At 45.4% G+C, this 26,417-nt stretch overlaps 1 protein-coding gene across 1 annotated transcript in view; it reads left to right on the plus strand.

Moving 5' to 3' along the window:
- Positions 1 to 2,950: 2,950 nt before the first annotated feature.
- LOC145338808 (HEPACAM family member 2-like) overlaps positions 2,951 to 26,417 on the plus strand; it is a 41,522-nt gene continuing 18,055 nt past the window's right edge. Inside the window, exon 1 of the mRNA XM_080183210.1 lies at positions 2,951 to 3,022. Within this exon, the coding sequence (XP_080039336.1) occupies positions 2,971 to 3,022 (52 nt within the window). The 5' untranslated portion in view covers positions 2,951 to 2,970. The remainder of the gene's footprint in view (positions 3,023 to 26,417) is intronic.

Below are 26,417 nucleotides of genomic sequence, written 5' to 3' on the forward strand. Positions count from 1 at the left end.
CTCCACTTTCAAGGAGCTATGAACCTGAAACCCCAGATCTCTTTGTTCTGTAACTCTCCCCAAAACCCTCCCATTAGCTGAGTAAGTCCTGCCCTGGTTCAATCGACCAAAATGCATCACCTCGCATCTATCTAAATTAAACTGTACACTACTTAAAAATGGGAAAGAAAATCTACAATCCACTCATTAAAAAGTCAGCAGCAACCCAGGATATCCCCAGCTTGCTTCTGCTTCCCAATTTCTATTCTGCTGAGATATCCACACATCAGTTTCACTTTGTGAATCAGTTAGGAAGGTGAAATTTGAAATAAACATGCTGCCTGGAGCAAAGGGCAGCTCATTTCCATAAGAAGTCGCTGTCAAAAATCATTACAGAAAGATGCCATTCGGCCCACCGAGTCTGCACCAAATCTCTGACAGAGCATCCCACCGAGGCCCTCACCTTACCCTATCCCCAAAGCCCTGCACATTTACAACGTGCATGGCCAATCCACCTAACTTACACATCTTTGAACACTAAGAGGCAATTTAGCATGGCCAATCCACCTAACCTGAGCACCTTTGGACACGAAGAGGCAATTTAATGTAGAACATAGAACAATCCAGCACAGTACAGGCCCTTCGGCCCTCGATGTTGTGCCGAGCTATGTCTGAACCCAAGATCAAGCTATCCCACTTCCTATCATTCTGGTATGCTCCAATTACCTATCCAATAATCGCTTGAAAGTTCCTAAAGTGTCCAACTCCACTATCACAGCAGGCAGTGTATTCCACACCCCAACCAATCCCTGAGTAAAGAACCCACCTCAGACATCCCTCCTATATCTCCCACCATGAACCTTACAGTTATACCCCCTAGTAACAGCTACATCCACTCAAGGAAATAGTCATTTAGCATGGCCAATCCACCCAACCTGCACACCTTTGAGAAATTTACCATAAAATTCCTTAATTTGTAGGTTAGATGGATTGGCCATGTTAAACTCCCCCTTAGTGTCCAAAGATGAGCAGGTTAGGTGGATTGGCAATGCTAAATTGTCCCTTAGTGTCCAAAGATGAGCGGGTTAGGTGGATTGGCATTGCTAAATTGTCCCTTAGTGTCCAAAGATGTGCAGGTTAGGGGGATTAGCCATACTAAATTGCCCCTTAGTGTCCAAACATGCGCAGGTTAGGTGGATTGGCATTGCTAAATTGCTCCTTAGTGTCCAAAGATGTTCAGGTTAGGGAGGTTGGCCATGGTAAACTCCCCATTTAGTGTCCAAAGATGAGCAGGTTAGGTGGATTGGCCATGCTAAATTGCCTCTTAGTGTCCAAAGTTGTGCATTTTAGGGGGATTGGCCATGCTAAATTGTCCCTTAGTGTCCAAAGATGTGCAGGTTAGGGGGATTGGCCATGTTATCTGTGTGAGTTTATAGAGATTGGGCGGGTAGTGGGCCTGAGTAAGGTGCTCTTTCAGAGAGTCAGTGCAGACTCAATGGGCCGAACGTCATCCTTCCGCACTGTAGGTTTCTATGAGAGGGAGGGCGAGAGAGAGAGAGAGACAGAGAGAATGAGGGAGAGAAAGAAGGAGAGAATGAGCGAAAAATAGAGAGAGACAGAGAGAACATAAGAACATAAGAAATAGGAGCAGGAGTAGGCCATCTAGCCCCTCGAGCCTGCCCCGCTACTCAATAAGATCATGGCTGATCTGTCGTGTCTCAGTTCCACCTCCCGCCCTCTCCCCATAACCCTTAATCCCCTCGCCGATCAAAAACCTATCAACCCGCGTCTTAAATATATTTAGCGAGGCAGCCTCCACCACTTCAACGGGCAGAGAATTCTAGACATTCACCACCCTTTGAGTGAAGAAGTTCCTCCTCAACTCCGTTCTAAACCGCCCCCCCTTCATCTTGAGGCTGTGCCCGCTAGTCCTACTGTCCTTTCTGAGTGGGAAGAGTCTCTCCACCTCTACCCTATCCATCCCATTCATCATCTTATATGTCTCAATGAGATCTCCCCTCATTCTTCTGAACTCCAACGAGTACAAGCCTAGTTTATTCAGCCTCTCCTCATAGCTCAACCCCCTCAACTCCGGTATCAGCTTAGTAAACCTCCTCTGCACTCCCTCCAAGGCCAAAATATCCTTGCATAAGTACGGCGACCAAAACTGCACACAGTACTCCAGCTGCGGCCTCACCAGTGCCCTGTACAGCTGCAGCAAGACCTCCCTACTTTTATATTCTATCCCCCTCGCTATGAAGGCCAGCATCCCATTCGCCTTCCTGACCGCCTGCTGCACCTGTAGGCTGGGTTTTTGCGACTCATGCACAAGGACCCCGAGGTCCCTCTACACCGTCGCATGCTGCAGTTTTTCGCCATGTAAGTAATAGTCCTTCCTACCATTATTCTTACCAAAGTGGACAAGAGTAAGAGAGAATGAGAATCAGATGTACAAGGCAAGTTTTTTACACAGAGAGTAGTGGAACTCTCTGCCAGGGGAGATAGTGGAAGCAGATATGACAGTGACTTTTAAGGGTGTCTTGACAAATACATGAATAGGATGGGAATAAAGGAATATGGTCCCGGAAAGGTAGGAGGTTTTCGTTCAGTCGGGCAGCATGGTCAATGCAGGCTTGGAGGGCCGAAGGGCCTGTTCCTGTACTGTCATTTTCTTTGTTCTTTGAGAGAGTGAGAGAGAAATAGAGGGAATGAGAGAGAGAATGAGTAAGAGAATGAGTGAGCGAGAGAGAAAATGAGAGAGAGAAATAGAATGAGAGAGAGAGAATGAGAAAGGGTGAGGAGTGAGGGGAGGTGAGGGAGGCAGTGGAGAAGTCATTGACAGAGGGATAAAGGTTAGTTCACTGAGTAATCTCACACATTGACCCTCCCACATAAACAAACGCCTTGCCATCAACTTCCTGTGTAATTTACACAAGACAGACTTCCCTCAGCAGATCACTCCGTGCTGCATCGAGAAGCTGACGGGACGCCATGGCTCTGTGGTTGTCTGTTATCATGCTGCAGAGTTTACAGACGTTAACAGGTAATTCCTGCTCCACCTATTCTAGATTTCTAACCATTTACAGGACTGGCTCACAAACTTCTGAAGCCCTGTGTCCAGTTGTGGTTGCCACAGGATGAGGGGGGATTTACTGGGAGCGATTCTGATCTAGAGCTTTGTAGTTAAAAGGTTGAGATGGAAAAACTGTGAGCAGATTAAATTGAACTGTAAAGTTGACATGAACTAAAGAATTAAAAATTGTCCAATTACTGATGGCACAAGGAATCTAGGGGCGGGATGGGGGGCAGAGAATTAAAGTTCAGGATCAGAGATGGAGGGATTTTGGGAAAACAAACATAAGAAACTAGAAGCAGGAGGAGACCATTTGGCCCTTCGAGCCTGCTCCCGCATTCATTATGATCATGGCTGATCATCAAACTCAATATCCTGTTTCCCCATCCCCCAATATCCCTCGATGCCTTTAGCCCCAAGAGCTAAATCTAATTTCTTCTTGAAATCAAACAATGTTTTGGCTTCAATTACTTTCTGTGGGAGTGAATTCTATACATTCACTACCCTCTGGGTGAAGAAGTTTTTCCTCACCTCAGTTCTAAAAGGTTTACCTTTTAGACCTTGAGGAGGTCCATAGTTTGAGGAAACTCAAACTATGACCCTAGTTCTGGACACCCCCGATCATCAGGAACATTCTTTCTGAATCTATCCTAACTCTGTTAGAATTTTATAAGTTTCTATGAGATCCCCTCTCGCCCTTTTAAAGTACAGTGAATATAGAACATAGAACATTACAGCGCAGCACAGGCCCTTCAGCCCTCGGTGTTGCACCGACCAGTGGAACCAATCTAATGACCCTCTAACCTAAACTATTCCAATGTTATCCGTATGCCTATCCACTGACCATTTGAACGCCCTTAAAGTTGGTGAGTCCACAACTGCTGCGGGCAGGGCATTCCACACCCTTACTACCCTCTGAGTAAAGAACCTAACTCTGACATCTGTCCTATAATTACCACCCCTTAATTTAAAGCTATGTCCCCTTGTGTTAGCCATCACCATCTGAGGAAAAAGGCTCCACTGTCCACCCTATCTAACCCTCTGATCATCTTGTATGCCTCAATTAGGTCACCTCTCAATCTTCTTCTAACGAAAACAACCTCAAGTCCCTCAGCCTTTCCTCGTAAGACCTTCCCACCATACCAGGCAACATCCTGGTAAACCTCCTCTGCACCCTTTCCAATGCTTCCACATCTTTCTTATAATGCAGCGACCAGAACTGTACACAATACTCCAAGTGCGGCCGCACCAGAGTTTTGTACAGTTGCAACATGACCTCACGGCTCCGAAATTCAATCCCTCTACCAATAAAAGCTAACACACCGTACGCCTTCTTAACAACCTTATCAATCTGGGTGCCAACTTTCAGGGACCTATGCACATGTACAGACCTGCCATACCAGGAAACAGCCTGGTAAACCTTTGCTGCGCTCCCTCTGAAGCAAGAATATCCTTCTTCAGATAAGGACACCAAAACGGTACACAATACTCCAGGTGTGGCCTCACTAACACCCTAACAATTGCAGCAAAACATCCCTATGCCTAGAGAGAGGGGAGGCTGGGAGGAAAGCTAGATTTAAACAGCAAGTAGTAATGATCGGGTACGTGCTGACCACCAGTGAAGTACATGCAGAGCTTTTAAAAGGATGAGGAGAGGTTTAGATTACCGTGTTTGAGCAGGACTGGTGGGAATAACTAGAGAGAGAAAGGGTTGATTGGATGGGTTGAATGGCCTCTCCCTGTGCTGTGAATGACTAGATGGTTGATGGGAAAACAGAAGCTGTTTTAGACTGGGGTTCAAGTGCAGCTTCTAATCGCTTTCCCCTTTCTGAGCAGGTAAATGGGCAGAGGCAGTTTGTTTGTGGCTGGGATTGAGGTTAGACAGATTTCATTCTGTCCATATTCAGGAAACAGACTGAAATCCTCACCATTAGAAAATATTCATCACATTGTGGACTGTATTGTATTCATCAGATCTTCCCTCTCCATTTTCTGACCCCTCTCTCGCTCTCTCTATCTCTTTTTCTCTATCCTCTTCCTCCCTTTCTCTCACTCATCTTTTTTCTTTCTCCTTTCTCTCTTTCTCTCCCTCTCTTTTTTTCTCTCTTTCTCTCTGTCTCTCACTTTCTCTCTCTTCTCTTTCTCTCCTCTCTTTCCTCTCCTTCCCTCTCTCTCTCTCCTCTTCCTCTCTTTCTCTCCTCTCTTTCTCTCTCTCACCTCTCTTTTTCTCTCTCTTCTCTCTCTCTCCTCTCTCTTTTTCTCTCATCTCTCTCTCTCTCCTCTCTTTCTCTCTCTCTCTCTCTATCCTCTGTCTCACATTGAAATGATGCTGGTTCTGTCTCTTTCCTGTTTCCTTCTTTTACTTTTTTCTCTCTTTCTTGTTCTTTCCTCTTTCATTCCCAGTGACTTTTTTCAAATTAATTTTCACCTTTTCTTTCATGAAATGCTGATATTTTAAAACAGATCAGCTCAGACTGAAGGAAGGAATTAGCCAATAATATTCATATCAATGCTCATATCTCTACTTTCAGCAGAGTTGGACTTAGGGGGTTTGGGGGACTGGATAGTCAGAGGGATTGGGGGATTGGAGAGGGTGGGGGAGATGCGGAAGGGGTCAGTGAGACAGGAGGGGGGGCAGGGGGATGGGAGGGGATGGGGGAGATGGGAAGGAGTTGGGAAGACAGGAGGGGCTAGGGAGAACGGGATGGGGTCAGAGTAATGGGGGGGGGTTGGGGTCGGGGAGAAAGAAGGGGTTTAAGTAGTTAATCCTAGGCTGAGGAGTCTGGATAAACACTAGCAGGTCGAATGGGTACAATATCCAGTTATTCTACAAGACATGTCTGATCTCTCGGCTGGTAAATATCTTAACCATAGCCTCTCCACAATCTGTACACTTTCACTTGCATTATTTGTCCATGCTGGATGTGGAATTACTAGATGTGCATTTCCTTTCCATACTGGGAGATGTGGCTTGAATAATTTCCCACGGCCAGTTTTTTATTTAAGTTTATTTATTAGTGTCACAAGTAGGTTTACATTAGCACTGCAATGAAGTTACTGTGAAAATCCCCCAGTCGCCACATTCTGGCGCCTGTTCAGGTAATACTGAGACATCAGGTAGATCAGGCTTACTAATTACATTGAAAATTGGGAACCCGCATGCCAGCAACAGAATCACTTTCTGCTTCTTGACCCTTCAATATTGTTGGCTCAATTAAAGTGGTGCAAGCACTCTGCATATTGGGCTTGCATCGTAGGCTTCAGGTTTCCCAGAAAGAGGCTTTTTCTTACTGGAGGGTTACTTATCTCAACAGTAACGAACAAAGAAAATTACAGCACAGGAACAAGCCCTTCGACCCTCCAAGCCTGTATCAACCATGCTTCCCGACTTAACTAAAACCCCTTAGCCTTCCATGTATCACACCTCTCTATTCCCATCCTATTCAGATACTTGTCAAGATGTCCCTCAAAAGTTAGAAAGTAAAAGTAAAGATGGTTTGGAGGGAAGAAGGAAACCCGCGTGAGTCCTTGTCATCAGAGTAATAATCTTCCGAGGTTTCCATAACCCTTTGTTTACAGTGTGCTCATTGGGCCCTCTGACCTGAGTTTTAAACCCTCCACCTCCGGCTGCACCTTCCCTATTGGATCATCCTCCAGTCACCTCATAGGGGAGCTGGTATCCTCCAAGATCCATGGGCAGACCGTCCTGTGACCATCACAACAATTACAGCATTTTCATTTCATTCTTACTCAGAAGTGATCAAGTTTTTCCAATTAAAACCACAACCCAACATCTGACACCAACACCACTGATTTCACAGAAGCTGCAGGATATTTTCTTCTAACCACAATAGCTTAGACATTTGTAGCGTTAGTATATAGACTTAACACTTATTCACTTGGTACTGATATTGACCAAACAAAGCAATCTTTTCCTTCCATTCCAAAGAAACAAATGTCTTAGTCATCTTTTTTTTATGTTTCACAATGTCAAGAACCTTGAGTGAATCAGTTCTCATTCTGAGATGCAGTTCCTTTTCACAAACTCTCCTATATCTCTGTCTATCTTTCCAATACCAGAATCAGCTTCTTGCTGCCCCTGTATCCTTTCTAAACCACAGTGGAATACTCATTCTAAAACCCCCAGGAGGCGGCTTTGATCTACATTCAGCTCATTTCTGAGTGAAATACTCATAGGATCATAAAATCATATTGTGCAGAAGAGGCCTTTCAGCCCATTAAATCTGCACAGACATGCAAGAAACACCTGAACTCAAATCCCATTTGCCAGCACTTGGCCAATAGCCTTGAATGTGTCTCACCCAGGTACTTTTTAAAGAACAAAGAACAAAACAAAGTACAGCACAGGAACAGGCCCTTTGGCCCTCCAAGCCTGTGCCGATCGTGATGCCCTAACAAAATTTTAAAAAACTTTCTGTCCTTACTCGATGCGTATCCCTCTATTCCTTCCCTATTCATGTACCCATCCAAATGCCTCTGAAATGTTGCTAATGTGCCTGCTTCCACCACCTCCTCTGACATCATGTTCCAGGCACCCACCACTCTCTGCATGAAAAACTTCCTCCACACATCTCCCTCAAACTGTCCCCTCTCATTTTTAACCTGTGCCCCCTTGTAATTCACACTTGCACCCTTGGAAAAAGCCTCTGACTATCCACCTGCCTGCACCTCTCATCAGACCTTTATCAGGTCTCCTCTCAGCCTCCATCTTCCCAGTGAAAACAATCCTAGTTTATGAGAGCGGTGGGAGTGTGGAATGAGCTGCTGGATAAAGTGGTAAATGCTTTTAACTTTTAACATTTAAGAAAAACTTGGACGGGTTCATGGATGAGAGGGGTGTGGAGGGATATGGTCCAAGCGCAGGTCAGTGGGACTCGGCAAAAAATGGTTCGGCACAGACAAGAAGGGCCAAAAGGCCTCTTTCTGAGCTGTAATTTTCTATGGTTCTATGGTTCAGAGAGAGACTGTTGGCTCCAAATGTCACCAATGGAGAGTAATAGAATGTTATTTATTTTTCATTCAAAGTTGGCTTTGCACTAGAACACTGTGGTTAGAATAATTAGTCCAATCCTCACAAATTATATAATGGAATGTGATTTAGGGATTCTTATCTTCTCTTTCTGATACAACAGAGAGTAAGTTAAAATTCCCAACTTTCATTTCCACCATGAACCTTGAAATGATATCACCAACTAGTATATTCTCATCTTGCATCCTGCTGCTTTCCTTGCACTCTGCCTGAAGATGACTTTTGTCTAATTTGCACTCGAGAGGATCCAGAGGAGATTCACCAGGATGCTGCCTGGGATGGGACATTTAAGTTATGAAGAGAGGATTGGATAGATTTGAGTTGTTTTCTCTGGAGCAGAGAAGACTGAGGGGTGACTGATCAAGGTGTTCAAGATTATGAGAGGCATGGACTGGATGGATATAAGGATCAACTGTTCCACTTAGTTGAAGGGTCAGCTATGAGGAGACACAGGTTCAAGGTGAGGGGGAGGTGGTTTAGGAGGGATGCGAGGAAAACCTTCTTTATCCAGAGGGTGGTGAGAGTCTGGAATGCACTGCCTGGGAGGATGATGGAGGCGGGACGCCTCACATCCTTTAGAAAGTATCTGGATGAGAACTTGGCACTTCATAACACTCAGGGCTGTGGGCCAGGTGCTGTCAGATGGGATGAGGTAGGAGTTCAGGTGTTTCTCACATGTTTTCCATTTCTATTTTCTGCACATTGAAGAGTTTCTAGACTCATGAACTAAATTAAAATTTACCTCAAGTTCAACTTAGAGATGTAAGTAACTGGAACAATGGACTTTCCCACAGAGCTAGCCTTGATCCAAATGGGAGCCTTTGGGAAGTTGGCTTACACTGGAATGATAACATCAGGGGAATTTCACAGTAACTTCATTGCAGTGTTAATGTAAGCAAGGAACCAAAGAAAATTACAGCACAGGACCAGGCCCTTTCAGTTTATCATCTGAAGCCCTGAACCCGGGACTTTGAACTTGGACATTGTGGTCTAGGTCTCATTGGAATCTGATGGACCTCCCGAGGCAAAGGAAAAATCATCAGAGGAGAACTCCCTTGCAATCTACAACTATATCTTTCCAAGTTTCTTCAGCCCCGTTCTCAGTACAGGTGAATAATGTTGTAAAGAAGACATATTCAATGCCCTCCTTCTTGGCAGAGGTACAGGCCGGAATTTTACCATCCCACCCACCATGGGAATTGGAGCAGGTGAGGGGTGGAACGTGTAAAGGCTGCTGGCTTCGAGTGGGATTTTACACTTTTGGGATAAGTAAGGCCGTAAAATCCCACCCATAGAAATCAAAAGTAGGACACAATGATGGAACTGTGTAATAGAGGTCATAGAGTCATAGGGGTTTACAGCACTGAGACAGGCCCTTCGGCCCAACTTGTCCATGTCACTCTTTTTTTAAAACCCGTAAGCTCGTCCCAATTGCCCATGTTTGGCCCATATCTTCTATACCCTTTGCACCCATGTAACTGTCTAAACACTTCTTAAAAGACACAATTGTACCCGCCTCTACTACTACCTCTGGGAGCTTGTTCCAGACACTCACCACCCTCTGTGTGAAAAAATTGCCCCTTCTAGGCTCTTTTGTATCTCTCCTCTCTCACCTTAAACCTATGCCCTCTAGTTTTCAACTCCCCTCCCTTTGGGAAAAGATATTGACTATCTAGCTGATCTGTGCCCCTCATCATTTTATAGAGATCTATAAGATCACCCCTCAGCCTTCTACGCTCCAGAGAAAAAAGTCCCAGTCTATCCAGCCTCTCCTTATAACTCAAACCATCAAGTAGCATCCTAGTAAATCTCTTCAGCACCCTTTTGCTAGTTTAGTTATATTCTTTCTATAATAATGTGACCAAAACTGTACACACTATTCCAAGTGTGGCCTTATCACTGTCTTGTACAGCTTCAACAAAATATCCCAACTCCTAATTCAATGTTGTGACCAATGAAACCAAGCATGCCAAATGCCTTCTTCACCACTCTACCTGTGACTCCATTTTCAAGGAACTATGAACATGTACCCCTAAATCTCTTTGTTCTGTAACTCTCCTCAACGCCCTACCATTAACTGAGTAAGTCCTGTCCTGGTTCAATCTACCGAAATACATCACCTTGCATTTGTCTAAACGAAATGGATCAATATTAGTAGAGAAATGGTGCTGGGAAAATTGATGCGGTTGAAGGTGGATAAGTCTCCGGGGCCTGATAATCTATATCGCAGAGTACTTAAGGAAGTGGCTCTCGAAATAGTGGATGCATTGGTGGTCATCTTCCAGGATCCTATAGACTCTGGAACAGTCCCTGCAGATTGGAGGGTAGTGAATGTCACTCCAATATTCAAAAAGGGAGTTAGAGAGAAAACACGGAATTATAGACCAGTAAGCTTACCAGTGGAATGCCCCAGGGATCTGTTCTAGGACCCTTGTTGTTTGTAATTTTCATAAATGACCTGGATGAGGAAGTGGAGGGATGGGTTAGTAAGTTCGCCGACGATACGGAGGTTGATGGTGTTGTGGATAGTATGGAGGGATGTCAGAAGTTGCAGCGTGACATAGATAGGATGCAAGACTGGGCGGAGAAGTGGCAGATGGACTTCAACGCGGATAAATGTGTAGTGGTCCATTCTGGCAGGTCCAATGGGATGAAGGAGTACAATATCAAGGATAGGACTCTTAGCAGTGTTGAAGAGCAGAAGGACCTTGGGGTCCGGGTCTATAGGACTTTTAAATCGGCCTCGCAGGTGGAGGATCTGGTCAAGAAGACATATGATGTACTGGCCTTCATTAATCGAGGGATTGAGTTAGGAATTGGGAGATAATGCTGCAGCTTTATAAAACCCTAGTCAGACCCCACTTGGAGTACTGTGCGCAGTTCTGGTCGCCTCAGTACAAGAAGGATGTGGAAGCTACTGAGAGGGTGCAGAGGAGATTTACAAGGATGTTGCCTGGATTGGGAGGCATGCCTTATGAAGATAGGTTGAGGGAACTCGGCCTTTTCTCCCTGGAGAGATGAAGGATGAGTGGTGACCTGATAGAGGTTTATAAAATGTTGAGAGGTATTTATCGGGTGGTTTCTCAGAGACTATTTCCCATGGCTGAAATGGTCGCTATGAGATAGGCTGGGCGAATGGGCCAGGAAATGGCAAATGGAATTTAATGTTGGCAAGTGTGAGGTGGTCCACTTTGGTAGGAAGAATGGTAGGAAGGACTATTACTTACGGGGCGAAAAACTGCAGCAGGCGACGGTGCAGAGGGACCTCGGGGTCCTTGTGCATGAGTCGCAAAAACCCAGCTTGCAGGTGCAGCAGGTGGTCAGGAAGGCGAATGGGATGCTGGCCTTCATAGCGAGGGGGATTGAATATAAAAGTAGGGAGGTCTTGCTGCAGCTGTATAGGGCATTGGTGAGGCCGCAGCTGGAGTACTGTGTGCACTTTTGGGCGCCGCACCTGCGCAAAGATATTTTGGCCTTGGAGGGAGTGCAGAGGAGGTTTACTTGGCTGATACCGGAGTTGAAGGGGTTGAACTATGAGGAGAGGCTGAATAAACTAGGCTTGTACTCATTGGAGTTTAGAAGAATGAGGGGAGATCTCATTGAGACGTATAAGATGATGAATGGGATGGATAGGATAGAGGTGGAGAGACTCTTCCCACTGAAAAAAGACAGTAGGACTAGGGGGCACAGCCTCAAGATAAAGGGGGGGCGTTTTAGAACGGAGTTGAGGAGGAACTTCTTCACTCAAAGGGTGGTGAATCTCTGGAATTCTCTACCCGTTGAAGTGGTGGAGGCTGCCTCGCTAAATATTTTCAAGAAGCGGGTTGATGGGTTTTTGATAAGAGAGGGGATTAAGGGTTATGGGGAGAGGGCCGGAAAGTGGAACTGAGCCACGACAGATCAGCCATGATCTTATTGAATGGCGGGGCAGGCTCGAAGGGCCAGATGGCCTACTCCTGCTCCTATTTCTTATGTTCTTATGTTCTTATGTTTATAAGATGTTGAGAGGAAAAGATAGGGTGGATTCTCAGAGGCTATTTCCCAGGGCTGAAATGGTCGCTACGAGAGGACACAAGGTTAAGGTGCTGGGGCGTAGGTACAGAAGAGGTGTCAGGGATAAGTTTTTCACTCAGAGGGTAGTGAGTGAGTGGAATCGGCTGCCGTCGGTGGTGGTGGAGGCGAACTCGCTGGGGTCTTTTAAGAGACTTCTGGATGAGTATATGGGATTTAATAGGATTGAGAGTTATAGATAGGCCGAGGAGGTAAGGATATGATCAGCGCAACTTGTGGGCCGAAGGGCCTGTTTGTGCTGTAGTTTTGCTACGTTCTATGTTCTTAAACTCCATCTGCCATTCGTCAGCCCACTGGCCCAGTGTAAAGCACTGCTGAGGCCACAACTGGAGTATTAAAAACATAGAAACCAGAAACAGGAGGAGACCATTCCGTCCTTCCATCTTGATCATGGCTGATCATCAAATTCAATATCCTGATTCCACCCCTTCCCCCAATGTCCTTTGATCCCTTTAGCCCCCTTCCTCAGATAAGGAGACCAAATAATTTACTGGCCGGGCAGGGCTGACTCAGTTTTGGGCTGAGGCCCATTTGGGTTGAAAGCTGAACCGTGAGGGTGAGGGTGAGGTGAGGGAGAGGGTGCGAGAGTGAGGGTGAGGTGAGGGGATGAGGGTGAGAGGGAGGGCGGGGGTGAGTGGCTGAGGGGGTTAGGAGGAGGGGGAGATGGTGAGGGGACGAGGAGGTTTGGGTCGGGGTTTGCCACACCAGGAACGAGACGGCAAGCTGGTTGTGAGGGAGTGTTAAAGATGAAGTGTTGCGATTGGTTGTTTTAACCCAGAAACAGCAGGAAATGGTTGTGCCGTTTACTCTCAGAATGAGGCAGAAGTAGCTCAGAGTTCCCATTTCATTTCCACTTTCCCAGGTTCTGACCTCTAAACTCCTCGAGCTTTGGGTTTCATTCTGATGGAGTTGTTTCTGATTAGAGACAATTTACCACTCCTCATGACATCACTACTACTCTGACACATAGAAACAGAGAAATATAGAGCATAGAGCAAATGAGGCCATCCAGCCCTTCCAGCCTGCTCTGCCGTTCATTACAATCGTGGCTGATCATCCAACTCAATAGCCTAATCCTGCTTTCTCCCCATAACCTTTGACCCCATTCACCCCAAGTGCTATATCCAGCTGCCTCTTCAATACATTCAATGTTTTAGCATCAACTGCTTCCTGTGATAATGAATTCCACAGGCTCACCACTCTCTGGGTGAAGAAATGTCTCTCCACCTCCATCCTAAATGATCTACCCTGAATCCTGAGACTGTGACAAGACATTGAAGCTTTACGAGATATTGCTGAGGCCACACTTGGAATACTGTGTGCAGTTCTGGTCACCCTATTATAGAAAGGATATTAATAAACTAGAAGGAGTGCAGAAAAGATTTACTAGGATGCTACCGGGACTTGATGGGTTGAGTTATAAGGAGAAGTTGGATAGACTGGGACTTTTTCCTCTGGAGCGTAGGAGGCTGAGGGGTGATCTTATAGAGGTCTATAAAAGAACGAGGGGCACAGATCAGCTAGATAGTCAATATCTTTTCCCAAAGGTAGGGGAGTCTAAAACTAGAGGGCATAGGTTTAAGGTGAGAGGGGAGAGATACAAAAAGGTTTAGAGAAGTAATATTTTTTCACACAGTGGGTGGTGAGTGTCTGGAACGAGCTTCCAGAGGTAGTAGTAAAGATGGGTACAATTTTGTCTTTTAAAAAGCATTTTGACAGTTAAATGGATAAGATGGGTATAGAGGGATATGGGCCAAATGCGGGCAATTGGGACTAGCTTAAGGGTTTTAAGGAAAAGGGCGGCATGGACAAATTGGGCCGAAGGACCTGTTTCCGTGCTGTAAACCTCTATGACTCTATGACCCCTGGTTCTGGACTCCCTCCACCATCAGGAACATCCTCCCTGCACCTACCCTGTCTAGTTCTGTTAGAATTTTATAAGTCTCTATGAGATTCCCCCTCATTCGTCTGAACTCCAGTGAAAACAATCCTAACCTAGTCAATGTCCCCTCATACATCAGTCCCGCCATCCCTGGGATCAGCCTGGTAAACCTTCGCTGCACTCCCTCGAGAGCAAGAACATTTTTCCTCAGAAAAGGAGACCAAAACTGCACACAATACTCTAGGTGTGGTCTCACCGAGGCCCTGTATAATTGTAACAACACATCTCTGCTCCTGTACTCGAAACCTCTCGCAATGAATGTCAACATGCCATTTGCCTTCTTTACCGCCTGCTGCACCTGCATGCTTACCTTCAGCGACTGGTGCATAAGGACACCCAGGTCCTTCTGCACACTCCCCTCTCCCAATTTACACCCATTCAGGTAGTAATCTACCTTCTTGCTTTTTGCTTCCGAAGTGAATAATCTCATATTTTTCCAAATTATGCTGTATCTGCCATTGATTAGTCCACTCACCCAACCTGTCCAAGACATTCTGAAGGATCTCTGCGTCCTCATCACAGTTCACCCTTCCACCCAACTTGATATCACCTGCAAACTTTGAGATGTAACATTTTGTTCCCTCATCCAAATCATGAATATATATTGTGAATAGCTGGGGCCCCAGCACCGATCCCTGTGACACCCCATTAGTTACAGCCTGCCAATTTGAAAAGCACCCATTAATTCCTACTCTGTTTCCTCTCTGCCAACCAGTTTTCTATCCACCTCAATACACTTCCTCCAATCCCACTTGCTTTAATCTTGCACGATAATCTCTTGCGCAGGACTTTGTCAAATGCTTTCTGAAAGTTCAAATATACCACATTCCCCCTTGTCAACTCGACTACTTACACCTTCAAGGAATTCAACAGATTTGTCAAGCATCATTTCCTCTTCATAAATCCACGCTGACTCTGTCTGATCCTGCCACTGCTTTCTAAATGCTCTGCTATAAAGTCCTCGATAATGGATTTGAGAATTTTCCCCACTGCCGATGTTAAGCTTACTGGTCTATAATTCCCTGTTTTCTTTCTAACTCCCTTTTTGAATATTGGAGTGACATTCACTACCTTCCAATCTGCAGGGACTGTTCCAGAGTCTATAGGATCCTGGAAGATGACCACCAATGCATCCACTATTTCTAGAGCCACTTCCTTAAGTACTCTGGGATGTAGATTATCCGGCCCTGGAGATTTATCTGCCTTCAACCCCATCAATTTTCCCAGAACCATTTCTCTACTAATATTGATCTCCCTCAGTTCTTCCCTCTCACTAACTCTTGCATTCTCCAACATTTCTGGTATCTGATTTGTGTCCTTTGCTGTGAAGACAGAACCAAAGTATGTACTCAGTTGCTCGGCCATTTCTTTGTCTCCTTGTATATATTCCCCCGTTTCTATCTGTAGGGGACCTTCATTTGTCTTCACCAACCCTTTTCTCTTCACGTTTCTATAGAAACCCAATGTTGGTCTTTATGTTCCTTGCAAGCTTACTCTCATACTGTATTTTCCACTTCTTAATCAATCTCCTGATCCTTCTTTGCTGAATTCTAAACTGTTTCCAATACTCAGACCTATTATTTTTCTTGGCCAAACTATGTGTTTCCTTCTTATATGGGATACTCTCTCTAATTGTCTTTGTAAGCCACGGATTGGCCCTCTTACCCATTTTGCTTTTGTGCCAGACAGGAATAAACAGTTGCTGCAGTTCCCCCACGCCTTCCTTGATTGTTTGTCATTCTCTTTCCACTGTCATCCCTTTAAGTAACTCTCCCCAATCTATCAAGGTCAACTCATCCCTCATATCTTCATAGTTTCCTTTATTAAGATTCAGCACCCTAAACTCCAAATCAACTACTTCATTCTCCATCTTGATAAAAAAATCCTAAAATTATCCCTAAATTAGTCTCCCCTCAAGCTGGTTTCCAATGTGGAGTGCCATAAGCATGGGTCATGGGTGGCGAGGGGACTCACAATGTTAAAATGGCGGCGCGGGCTCGTTGGGCCGAAGGGCCTGTTTCCCGCGCTGTGTTGTTCTTTGTTCTTTCTTCATGTAGTGGTCGCTCATCCCCAAGGCATCTCGTACAGCTGGATTGGCAATGATTCCCTTCTCATTACACGATACCCAGTCTAAAGTGACCTGCTCTCTAGTGGTTCCTCCACATGTTAGTCAAGGAAACCATCCCATCTACACTCCAGGAATTCCTCCTCTACGACATTGTGGCTGATTTGATTTGTCCAATCTCTGTGCTGATTAAAATCACCCATGATCACCGATATTCCCTTATCATTTGCATCACTAATTTCATGTTCAATGCCATTCCCAACATCACCACTGCAGTTTGGGGTCTATATGTGACACACACAAATGTTTTTTGCTCCTTGGTATTTCTCAGCTCTATCCATACAGACTCCACATAGTCAGAGCCAATATCCTTTCTCACTATTAATTTTCTCGTTAACCAGCAGTGTCACTCCACCACCTTTTCCTTTATGCCTGTCCTTCCTCAATAATGGATACCCTGGGATATTCAATTCCCACTCCTGGTCACCCTGCAGCCATGGCTCTGTAATCCCAATTACATCATACCTGTCTATATCTATCTGCACGATTAGTTCATTCACGTTATTGTAAATGTTCTGCACGTTAAGGTACAGGGTCCTTAAGCTTGTCTTTTTAACATTTTTTGTCTTGCTGCCAATATTTTTCTCTGTAGCCCTGTTTGAATCTTGTCCTTGTTTTCTCTGCCTGTCCCTTTTCTTATTTGCTTCTCTACCTTTTGCTTTTGTCCTTGCTCCCTCCTTCTCAGGCTCCTTACATAGGTTCCCATCCCCCAGCATATTAGTTTAAACCCTCCACAACCAGTCTAGCAAACAGTCTCCCCAGGACATCAGTCCCAGTCCTGCCCAGGTGGTACCCATCCAATTTGTACAGGTCCCACCTCCCCCAGAACAGGTCCCAATGCCCCAGGAATCTGAAACCCTTCCCCAGCACCATCTCTTCACCCACGTTTTTATCCGATATATCCTCTCATTTCTACTCAGTTGTAATCCTGAGATCACTACCTTTGAGGTCTGATTTCTTAACTTTCTTCCTACCTCCCTGTATTCTGCTTTTAAGACCGCATCTCTTTTTTATTTGTACCAATGTGTACTATGACCACTGGCTGTTCACCCCCTGCCACCTCCCCCACCCCCCGGAATGTCCTGCAGCTGCTCCGAGACACCCTTGACCCGAGCACCAGGGAGGCAGTACACCATCCTGGAGTCGCGTTTGCGGCCACAGAAACACCTGTCTATTCCCCTTATAATTGAATCCCCTGTAACTATTGCACTGGCACACTTTTTACCCCTCCCCTCTGCAACAGAACCACCATGGTGCAACGAGTTTGGTTCCTGCTGCTTTCCCTTGAGAGGTCATTCCCCTCAACAGTATCCAAAGCCGTATACCTGTTCTGCAGGGGAATGGCCACAGGAGATTCCTACACTACCTGCCTAGCTCTCTTACTCTGACTGGTGATCACCCATTCCTTTCCTGCCTGCGGAGTCTGAGCCTGCGGTGTGACCACCTCTCTAAATGTGCTATCCATGATAATCTCTGATTCACAGATGATCCACAGTGTCTCCAGCTGCTGCTCCAACTCTGAAACTCGGGCTTCCAGAAGCTGTAGCTTTCAGAGACATTTCCTGCACACATGCTGACCCGGGGGACTGGAACTGTCCCCAGCCTCCCACATGGAGCAAGAGGAGCAAACCACATCTTGGAGCTCTCCTGTCATGTCTTACGCCTTTAAATTAAATTTTTGAAAGATATTAGTCAGATTATATCCAATTTTCTAGGGCCCTTTGTTCCTGTTCCTTGTTACTACCAAATATAACCATTAAAAACTATAAACCACAGAAATTACACAGAAAGACTATTGTCCTTTACAACAACAACTACAATGCTCAGAGATAAAGACAAGGAAAAACTACTTCTCAGTCACCAGCCAGTCATTTACTTGGGGGCTGTGACATCCCGGTTCGATTTCCTTCTACCCCTCACTTGCCCTTAGGTCTCCCTCACAGGTCCACCTCTCCACTCCTCCCAAAGGTGAGCAGCCTTTCCCCTTGGCACTGAATTCCCCTCAGCTCCAAATTCCCGATACCCTCACTGTGGCTGAAACTCACTCTGACTGCAGTCTCTCTCATACTGACGTACAAAGACTCACTGGCCAGGTCTGTAACACACTCCTGATCATCAGGATTCCCCCCACACCCCTCCTCCCACCCCACCAACCTGCTCCCCCACCCCAATCTCCCTCCTCCTCCACCCCACTCTGGGCCGGCGCCAGCCCCTCACCCACTGCTCCCCTCCCACACCATCCCCACACTCTCCCACTCTCCTGCCATCCCCCCCTCCCCCACCATGCTCACTCCCTGCAGGCCCTGGACTGTAATCTGAACTCCCAAAACAAGCTCATGTTTTGCTGCAGAAACTCATGTATGTGAGAGAGAAGGATCGCGGAGTCACATGTTTAAGAGGGTGAGACAGTGAGTGATCATCACAGAGTCACAGTCGTACAGGGCAGAGAAGGCTCTTCAGCCCATCGGGTCTGCACCCACAATAATTCCCACTAAAGTCGTGCTAATCCCATTTTCCTGCACTTTTCCTATATCCCTGAAAGTTATGATATTTCTTGTGTTCGTCCAAAGGTTGTAAGGTTTCTGGCTTCCATTATCTTCCCAGGCACAGCGAAAAAAAATCTCAAATCCCCTCTGAATCTCCTGCACCTCACCCTAACACTGTGCCCCCTCGTGACTGACCCCTCAACAAGGGGAACAGCTGTTTTCTACTCACCGTGCCCGTACTCCTCATAATCTTATTCACCTTAATCACATCCCCCCTCAGTGCTCTCTGCTCTAGAGAAAACAATCCAAGCTTATCTAGTCAAACGCTCTATCCCAGGCAGCATCCCGGTGAACTTCCTCTGTATCCCCTCTAGTGCAATCACATCCTTCCTATAGTGAGGTGGCCAGAACGGCAGACAGTACTCCAGCTGTGGCCTAATCAATGCTCTGTACAGCTCCAACATTACCTCCTTGATCTTATACTCTATGCCATGACTGATAAAAGCAAACGTCCCAATGGCCTTCTTAGCTATCCTATTCACCTGCTCTGCTGCCTTCAGGGATCTGTGAGCAAGATCAATCGGTTCCTTTGAGCTTCCTAGTGTCCTGCCATTCATTAAATACACCCTCATTTTGTTGCTTCTTCCAAAGTGCATCACCTCACATTTATTAGGATTAAATAGCATCTGCCCATATGACCAACCATTTATATCTTCCTGTAAGTTACAACCATCTTCTTCACTATTAACCACTCTACCAATACTGGTGTCACCTGCAAACGTGCTTATCATTCACCTCATATTATCATCGATATCGTTTAGATATATAACAAACAATAATGGACTAATTCTGCTGCCTTACCTTGTAGTCTTATTCTGTGGAATTCATTGCCACAGAAGACTGTGGACCCCAGGTTACGAATGTATTTAAGACAGAGATAGATAGGTTCGTGATTGGTAAGGGGACCAAAGGTTACAGGGTAAAGGTGAGAGAATGGAGTTGAAAACACACCAGCCACGACTGAATGGTGGAATGACTCAATGGGCCGAATGGCCAAATTCTGCTCCTATATCTTATGATCTTATGGTCTAATAAGGATCCTGATCCTTTTGATACGTTTCTAGACACCGGTCTCCAGTTACTCAAACAGCCTCCTACTTTCATATTACTGAGCCAGTTTCAGGGCCTTCTTGCCAAGTTTCCCTGAATCCTACTCTTCTCAATCAGTCTCCCATGTGGAACCTTGTCAAAGACTTTCCTAAATTCCATATAAACTACATCAACTGAACTTCCCTCATCCATCCACTTGATCACATCTTTGAAGGATTCTATCAAATTTGTTAGGCAGGGTCTCCCTCTGACCAAGCCATACTGACTATCCCTAAATGACCCATGCCTTTCCTAGTGGACATTAATTCCCTCCTTCAGAGTTTTCTCCAATAGTTTCCCTACCGCTGACAGGAGATTCACAGTTTGTAATTTCCTGCAATTTCCACCCTTCTTGAAAAATGGAACCACGTTAGCCATCCTCCAATACTCTACCATGGCCAGACAGGAATTTAAAATTTGTGTCAAGAACATAGAACATTACAGCGCAGAACAGGCCCTTCGGCCCACGATGTTGCGCCGACCAGTTAAAAAACAATGACCCACTAACCTAAACCAATCCCTTTTCGTCCATTTCCCCATAGACCTGCAAGTTAGTCTTCATCAAATGCAATTGTTTTCTGAAAGTTCGTTCGGAATCCACTTTCACTATCCTTTCAACTGATTTCAGTATCCCTCTGTGTGAAGAAATCACACTATTCCCTCCAACAACGTGTTACGATCCCAGGTAATGTTATAACTGGACAAGAAGATCCCAGAATGGAATCATAGAACATAGAACACTACAGCACAAACAGGCCCTTCAGCCCACAAGTTGCGCCAATCATATCTATACCTACCAGGCCTATCTATAACTCTCAATCCCATTAAATCCCATATACTCATCCAGAAGTCTCTTAAAAGACCCCAGCAAGTTCGCCTCTGCCACCACCAACGGCAGCTGATTCCACTCACTCACCACCCTCTAAGTGAAAAACTTACCCCTGACATCTCCTCTGTACCTGCTCCCCAGCACCTTAAACCTGTGTCCTCTCACAGTGACCATTTCAGCCCTGGGAAATAGCCTCCAAGAATCCACCCTATCTATACCTCTCAACATTTTATAAACCTCTATCAGGTCACCTCTCAATCTTCGTCTCTCCAGGGAGAAGAGACCTAGCTCCCTCAACCTATCTTCATAAGGCATGCCACCCAATCCAGGCAACATCCTTGTAAATCTCCTTTGCACCCTCTCAATAGCTTCCACATCCTTCTTGTAGTGAGGCGACCAGAACTGCGCACAGTACTCCAAGTGGGGTCTGACAAGGGTCTTATAAAGTTGCAGCATTACCTCCCGACTCCTAAACTCAATCCCTCGATTAATGAAGGCTAGCACACCATACGCCTTCTTGACCACATCCTCCACCTGCGAGGCCGATTTAAGTGTCCTATGGACCCGGGCCCCAAGGTCCTTCTGCTCCTCAACACTGCTAACAGTCCTACCCTTGATATTATACTCCTTCATCCCTGGCTCAGAAGACTGTAACTCTTAGTTTTTTTCAGAAAATGTGAAGGAACAGAGTCACAGGGCTGCAAATTAATTTTAGCTACAGTGATCTCAGCAACATAAAGTCCCTTTAAGCACACAGATTCGCTGTGGTCAAATACACGCATTCCATTTTGAATTCAACTGAATAGCTGTGGATTTCTCCTCAGAATCCACATCCCCCCGCCACCAAGATGACTGTCATGAGTGTATTCAAACTCCACTCCCAAAATCACACTTTAAAATCTTCTTTAAAAATACTGCTTTCCATAGTATTTAAACAAAGCTTCACTGTGAACAAAGAATCCAATATCCAAGTTTCACAATTTGCTCTTCACGATTCCTTTATCTTGACTGCTCTACCAACTGAAATTTATTTACCTCTCAATTCTCAGACTCTATTAAGATGGCATCCAACCTTTGACATACCTGTGAAGTCTGATTTCCTATTTTAATTCTAGTTATTGCATCATCTCTTCATGTCACAACACTTTGCTTCTCCCCTTGAATTCTCCTGAACAATACCTTGGTATATGCTCCCTTAACTTCAGTCTTCTTAAGAGATTCTTTATGTACCAATTCCCTGGTTATCTGGGCTGCATCTGATTCTTTGGTAGCGTGCCTCTTCGCTGTTCCCTGGTTCTGTCCAGCCTTTCTACTGGCAGAGTTGAGAGATGCTCACTACCTGGTGTCCGATCTTCAACTGTAAACAAATTCAACGAACTAAAAACAAAAAGACTTCCTACGTGAAAGGGTCCCAAGTTGCTAAGCAATGCTCACATGCTTCCGCCTTATATTTTGTCTTTATGCCATAACCATCTCTAAGCACAATAGAATCATGTTGGAATTGAAACCAACACCCACACATATGAACATCTTTGTCCAGCATAAATCTAACTACAGATTTTACTCCCTCCTTCCAGAGAAATGTTAAATTAAACTCACTTAAAACAATACCTTATGTGACGACTCAGGAAGTCCAACTGGAAAGGAACAGTTTATTACAGAATGCAATGTAAGACCACTACTATGGTGTACACACACTAGACCCTTCCTGGGACTACAGTTTAGCAGACCCAGTCCTGGGCCTGCCATACAAAAGGGCCACTGCCTGTTACCAAAGAAACTCATACGAGCAAGTCCCATAAGGCTATCATGGACTTGTAAGGGTTATTACACCTTATTTCTAATGTTTACAAATACAAATTCCTTAAAACTACTTTTGTTTTTCTAACAAGTATAGCTATACAAAATTACCGTACCTATTTGTTTCACGTGAGGTAATTGGGTCAGCACCATTGTAACTGGGGAACCCACTTGCACTCTGCTTGCTACGAGACCCTGCAATTTCCTACCTCACCTCACAAACAGCCTGGGATGTAATTCATCTGGGACAAATCCGAGATTTGTCCATTTTTAAACCCATCAGAGCCTTCACTACCTCCCATTTCCTGTGTCAAACTGTGCAAGCTCCTCACAGGCCCTTTTCCTGAATTCTGTAATTACGTTCTCCTTTTCCTGAGTAAAAACTGACAAAAAATATAAATTTAACACCCTTACAATATCCTGTAGCTTCACACACACACAGATTACCCCCTAATGGGCCCTATTCTTTCCCTCGTTAACCTCTTCCCCTTAATGTATTTTTTAAAAAGCTTACCTTTTGGTGACACAAGTAGGTTTACATTAACACTGCAATGAAGTTACTGTGAAAATCCATTAGTCATATAGAATCCCTACAGTACAGAAAGAGGCCATTCAGCCCATCGAGTCCGTACCAACCACAATCTCACCCAAGACCTCTTTCTGCAACCCCACACATTTATCGTGTTAATCCCCCAACACTAAAGGGCAATTTAGTATAACCAATCAGCCCAACCTACACATCTTTGAAATGTGGCAGGAAACCAAAGCACCCGGAGGAAACCCACGCTGGCACGGGGAGAATGTGTAAACTCCACACAGACAATGAGTGACCTGAGGCCAGAATTGAACCTGAGATCCTGGTGCTGTGAGGCAGCAGTGTTAACCAGTGTGCCACTGTACCACCAAAATTCCCCAACAATTAACAGATTACTGTACTAACAATTGATAGAGCAGAAAATGGATAGGGTACATTGGCATTGTTCTCAATATCTGAATAAAGGTTTAAACTCAACTGATCTAGTATTGTTTACACACTCCCTGCTCATCTTTAAGTGGGGAGTTCCAACAAAAATATTTGGGGTGGGTGAATCACACAATAGTCACCACACAATTTTTGGGTACATTGAAGAGAATTTAGCATAGCTAATCCACCATAACCTGAGCATCTATCAGACTGTGGGAGGAAACCAGAGCACCCAGGGGAAACCCACGCAGACACGGGGAGAATGTGCAGACTCCACACAGCGACCCAAGCCAGGAATTGAACCCGGGCCCCTGGCGCTGTGAGGCAGCAGTGCTAACCCACTGTGCCACCGGGAATGGAACCCGGGTCCCTGGCGCCGTGAGGCAGCAGTGCTAACCCACTGTGCCACCGGGAATGGAACCCGGGTCCCTGGCGTCATAAGGCAGCAGTGCTAACCCACTGTGTCACCGGGAATAGAACCCGGGTCCCTGGCGCCATGAGGCAGCAGTGCTAACCCACTGTGTCACCAGGAATGGAACCCGGGTCCCTGGCGCTGTGAGGCAGCAGTGCTAACCCACTGTGTCACCGGGAATGGAACCCGGGTCCCTGGCGCTGTGAGGCAGCAGTGCTAACCCACTGTGCCACCGGAAATGGAACCCGGGTCCCTGGCGCTGTGAGACAGCAGTGCTAACCCACTGTGCCACCGGGAATGGAACCCGGGTCCCTGGCGCTGTGAGGCAGCAGTGCTAACCCACTGTGTCACCGGGAATGGAACCTGGGTCCCTGGCGCTGTGAGGCAGCAGTGCTAACCCACTGTGCCACCCTGTATTTCTGGAATATCAGGATTCCCCCTAACTTTATTCGCAAGTCCTTTTTCATCCCCCTTTTTGCTCTTTTAATTGCTTTCTTAATTTCCCTCTTGCATGTTCTATATTCCTCTAGGTCCACAGCTGAATTGCTCCCTTTGGTCTTACTAAAAGCCTTTCTCTTCAATGTCACCCAATCCTGAATTGCCCTGGAGATAAATAGAAACATAGAAAATGAATGCAGGTGTCAGCCATCTGGCCCTTCGAGCCTGCACCACCATTCAATATGATCATGGCTGATCTTGCACTTTCAGTATCCCACTCCCACGTTCTCTCCATACCCCTTGACCCCTTTAGCCACAAGGGCTATGTCCAGCTTCCTCTTGAACATATCTAACAAACTGACCCCAACAGCTTTCCATAGTAAAGAATTCCACAGGTTCACAACTCTCTGAGTCAAGGAGTTCTTCCTCATCTCAGTCCTGAATGCCCTCAGTCCCCTTATTCTTAAACTGTGACCCCTAGTTCTGGACTTCCCCAACATCAGGAACACTCTTCCCACAGCTAACCTGGCCAGCCCCATCAGGATTTTATATGTTTGTGTGAGATCATAGAGGTCATAGAGGTTTACAGCGTGGAAACAGGCCTTTCGGCCCAACTCATCCATGCCACCCTTTTTTTATTAACCACTAAGCTAATCCCAATTGCCCATGGCCCTCCATACCTATCTTACCCATGTAACTGTCTAAATGCTTTTTAAAAGACAAAACTGTACTCACTTCTACTACTACCTCTGGCAGCTTGTTCCAGACACTCATCACCCTCTGTGTGAAAGACTTGCCCCTCTGGACACTTTTGTATCTCTCCCCTCTCACCTTAAATCTAGTTTTAGACTAATAGATGTTGACTATTTACCTTAATCTATGCCCCTCATTATTTTACAGAGCTCTATAAAATCACCCCTAACTCTCTTATGCTCCAGAGAAAAAAGACCCAGTCTATCCAGCCTCTCCTTATAACTCAATCCATCAAGTCCCAGTAACATCCTAGTAAATCTTTTCTGTGTTCTTTCTAGTTTAATAATATCTTTTCTATAATAGGGTGACCAGAATTACACACAGTATTCCAAGTGTGGCCTTACCAATGTCTTGTACAACTTCAACAAGATGTTCTAACTCCTGTATTCAATTTTCTGACCAACGAAACCAAGCATGTTGAATGCCTTCTTCATCACTCTCTTCACCTGTGAGTCCACTTTCAAGGAGCTATGAACGTGTACCCCTAGATCTCTTTGTTCTATAACTCTCCCCATTATCCTACCATTAACTGAGTAAGTCCTGCCCTGGTTCAACCTACCAAAATACATCACTTTGCATTTATCTAAATTAAACTCCATCTGCTATCAGCCAACTGGTTAATCAAGATCTTGTTGCAAACTTAGATAAGCTTCTTCACTGTCCACTTTGCTGCCAATCATGGTGTCATCGCCAAACTTACTAACATGCCTCCTAAATTCTCATTCCCCCTCATTCTTCTAAATTCCAGTGAGTACAAGCCCAGTCGATCCAGTCTCTCTTCATATGTCAGTCCTGCCATTCCAGGAATCAGTCTGGTGAAGTTTTGCTGGACTCCCTCAATAGCAAAAATGTCCTTCCTCAGACTAGGAGACCAAACTACACACAATACTCAAGATGTGGCCTCGCCAATGCCCTGTGTAACTGCAGCAAGACATCCTTACTCTTGTATTCAAACCCTTTTGCTATGAAGGCCAGCATACCATTAGCTTTCCTCGCTGCCTGCTGTACCTGTATGCAACGTTCAGTGATTTTGGAAGGGCTAATACAAGTAAGAAATATACAGTAAATGCAGAACCCTTAACAGTATTGATAGGCAAAGGGATCTGGGTGTACGGGTTCAGTATTACTTTCCTGTTTTGCTACCCCCCCACTGACTGTAACCATCGCCTACACTCCCACTCTCCCCTCCCCTCCCATGCTTCCTGCAATCATTTACATCAGTGCCATCAAGGCATGTTTGCCTTCATTGGCCGGGGCATTAAGTTTAAAAATTGGCAAGTCATGTTGCATCTTTATAGAACGTTAGTTAGGCTGCATTTGGAATATAGTGTTCAATTCTGGTCGCC

Source organism: Carcharhinus amblyrhynchos, unplaced genomic scaffold, assembly GCF_965287045.1.
Source record: "Carcharhinus amblyrhynchos unplaced genomic scaffold, sCarAmb.v2.hapA chromosome_185, whole genome shotgun sequence".
Taxonomy (NCBI): domain Eukaryota; kingdom Metazoa; phylum Chordata; class Chondrichthyes; order Carcharhiniformes; family Carcharhinidae; genus Carcharhinus; species Carcharhinus amblyrhynchos.